The 3,301-nt window shown below is 40.1% G+C and overlaps 1 protein-coding gene across 1 annotated transcript; it reads right to left on the reverse strand.

The window, feature by feature from the left end:
- Positions 1–712: 712 nt before the first annotated feature.
- LOC127804490 (uncharacterized) lies at positions 713–1,396 on the reverse strand. Its single transcript, XM_052341361.1, has 2 exons — positions 995–1,396; positions 713–796 (listed from the first exon to the last, which is right to left on the reverse strand). The coding sequence occupies exons 1-2, from the start codon at positions 1,394–1,396 to the stop codon at positions 713–715; spliced, it is 486 nt and encodes a 161-aa protein (XP_052197321.1).
- Between the last annotated feature and the right edge of the window lie 1,905 nt (positions 1,397–3,301).

Here is a 3,301-nt window from a genome sequence, read left to right on the forward strand (position 1 = left end):
CCATGATCTGATCGTAAGGCTTTTATCTTTTTACCAGTTTGATTTTCAACTTCAGCTTTAAAATCTTTGAACATTTCAAAAGATTCAGATTTATGTCTCATGAGATAAACATATCCATACCTAGACATATCATCTGTAAAAGTTATGAAGTATTGATAACCCCCTCGGGCCATTACATTAATTGGCCCACATACATCAGAATGTATGAGTCCCAACAATTCTGTAACTCTAACCCCTTGTCCAACAAAGGGTGATTTGGTCATTTTTTCTAGGATACAAGATTCACATGTTAGATAAGGTTCAGAACCCAATGGGCCAAGAAGCCCATCTTTCTCCAACTTAGTGATTCTGTCATCCCCAATATGACCCAATCGTTGATGCCACAAAATTTTAGGATTTGGGTTATCCCTTTGTCTCTTCTTATTATTCAATACACGCAGATGTTTATCATCATCAACAGTTACATTCAAAATGTAAAGACCATTGACTAAATTACCAGAAGCAATCAATTTATTTCTAAAATAAATCTCACAAACATTATTTTTAAAAGAAAAATCATAATTCTCTTTCACTAAAGCAGGAATAGAAATAATGTTCTTAAAAGCTCTAGGTACACATAAACAATTGTTTAAAACTAAACTATGTCCATGCAATAAAGATAAAGTAACAATGCCAATAGTCGTGGCTGCAACTCTTGCCCCGTTTGCCACCTTCAGCACGATCTCATCATCTGCGAGCCTTCTACTTTGCTCCAGATCCTATACAGAAGCACAAACATGAGTTGTTGCTCCAGAATCTAAAATCCATAAAGTAGAACAATGAGCAATGGAAAAATACTCGTGAACTATCATCATACCTTTCGCTTCCTTCTTCAAGGAACTGAGGTAATCTTTGCAATTCCTCTTCCAGTGCCCGTCCTTGCCACAGTGGAAACATTTTCCTTTGGCAACAGCTTTTCCCTTCTTCTTACTTATTGTCTTGGCCCCTGTGGTACTTGTGTGGCCTTTTTCTTGCCTTTCCCCTTCCTAGTCTTACTGGAAGAGGTAACAGCCATCACAGTACCCGTTTTCATGTTGCTTTGTGCCGTAATAAGCATGTTCATTAACTCAGCCGGAGTACACTCTATTTTATTCATATAGAAATTCGATATGAAATTTCCATACGAATCTGGCAAAGACTGAAGGATCAAATCAATTTGGAGGTGAGGATTCAACTCATCCCCCAAACCCTTCAACTTCTCTAACAAGGAGATCATTTTGAGAACATGTTCTCCCACTGATCCTCCCAGAGATATCTTTGCCCTAAATAGTGCCTTAGATATCTCATATCTTGCACTCCGACTTTGTTCACCATACAACTCTTGTAGGCGTGTGATGATAGAGTACGCGTTAGGCATATTCGCATGTTGACGCTGTAATTCACTACTCATTGAAATAAGCATATAACTCCTAGCGGTGAGATCATCATCTCGTCACTTGATAAAAGTATCTTGCTCCTCTTGAGTAATGTTTTGAGGAACACTTTCCCCTCCATCATCATTAGCAACCACGGGTACAGGAGCATCCAATACATAAGTAATTTTCTCCAGATTCAAAATCAATTTCAAGTTTAAGAGCCAATCATTAAAATTTGGTCCAGTTAATTGGTGCTTGTCAAGATTTCTTGTAAGTGGGTGCAATGAAGCCATTTGATGTATCTGCAGAAAATAAATAGATTATTAGATATCTTGTTTTCCTTAACTATTTGACTTTGGTCTTTAAATCAAACAGTGCATCCCACTAAGTTTATCAGATTCCTTACTCCCAATGAAGGAAAATGCGAATTCACGTTGGCATGAATTCCAGTGGGTATTTGGATTCTTATCAAACTTATTATTCCTCACATAATAGATTCTTGGAATAATAAATTTAAAAAGTGGACAACTCTTATCCAGTACATCTCATGTACGGCCCAAATATTATTTTGGCTCCCAATCCAATGTACCTCACATAATAGTTTCTTGGCAATTGAACATGGTTAAATTATACCATCACGCTGACAAGTCTGCACAGTTGAATATCAATCCCCTCACATAATAGGTTCTTGGGTCTCAATATTTGTGCATCCCCGTCTCATCAAATGATAAATAGAAATTAAAAACATTTTAACCAGTGTGCAACCCCTATGTATCCATAGCCGGTCAACACACGAATCAAAATTCCCTAATCTCTACCGTGATGGAGAGCCCCGATTAAATTGCCTTAACTCTTAAGGTTTAACCGGTTACAATTTAATTTTATAAAATGGGAGATTTTTGGTCTAATTTTAAGCTCTCACTTTACACATGCAACGTTTTAATCATTATACATCAACTATGTAAAATAAACATTACATAAAGTAGTCGATATGGTCATGGACTCAAACATGCATTCTAGGCACGATTCCAGCCATTGGAAATGTGCGGTGCATAGTGGGTGCATAAAAAGAAAACTGCTTATAACTATTACAAGCATAACCCGTTTACATAGGGTCTTCGTTTCTTCGATTGTTTCACCTTTGATGACTCTATTCCACGTCATGCCTCCATCGATTGAATCCTCGCTTTTACATTTACTATAAACTACTTTTACAATAAAATAAAAGCGAAAATAAAATTAAACAATTAATTTTACAACCGTTATCCAAAAAAGGCAAATCTCGGCACGCAGGCCATCAAATAAAACAATCCATACATCCACACAACACATACATCATCTATGTAGTGTCCTAAGTCCATGACCAATACCGATATGCGACACGGCATTCACTACATGCTATTTAACAATTAAAAGCACATTATAAAATTTATCTGATTGTCGGACATGTGTATAACATTTATTCCTTAAGTGCTTTGAAAAATAATAATTTAATTTTTTTTTTGAAATTAAATTTGCTAGAAAATATTTAAAATAAATTAAAAAACAAAAATGGAAAAAGGGGGGGCGTTGCACGCGCGCGTGCAAGCACGGCCGCGCGCTGCAACGCGTGCCATGGGCGCACCCGCGTGGCCGCCCGCGCAAGGCATGCGGCCATGCAGGCCGCGTGCACGAGGCCAGTGGCCGGGCCCTTGGCCCGGCCCATGAGCGCGGCCAAAGCTGCGCTCGAGGGCCAGGCCCGCAGCCCAGCTAAGGGGATGCCCGCGTCGTGCACCCCTCGCCACCGCCTTAGGCGGTGGCCCCTCTTCCAGGTGGCTGCCCAGCAGCCACCTCCCACCCCTGCGGCCACCGTCGCCGACAACGATGGCGGTCGCAGCAGCAGCCATGGCCGCGCTGCCCAGCAGCGC

This window comes from Diospyros lotus, chromosome 6 (assembly GCF_014633365.1).
Source record: "Diospyros lotus cultivar Yz01 chromosome 6, ASM1463336v1, whole genome shotgun sequence".
Taxonomy (NCBI): Eukaryota; Viridiplantae; Streptophyta; class Magnoliopsida; order Ericales; family Ebenaceae; genus Diospyros; species Diospyros lotus.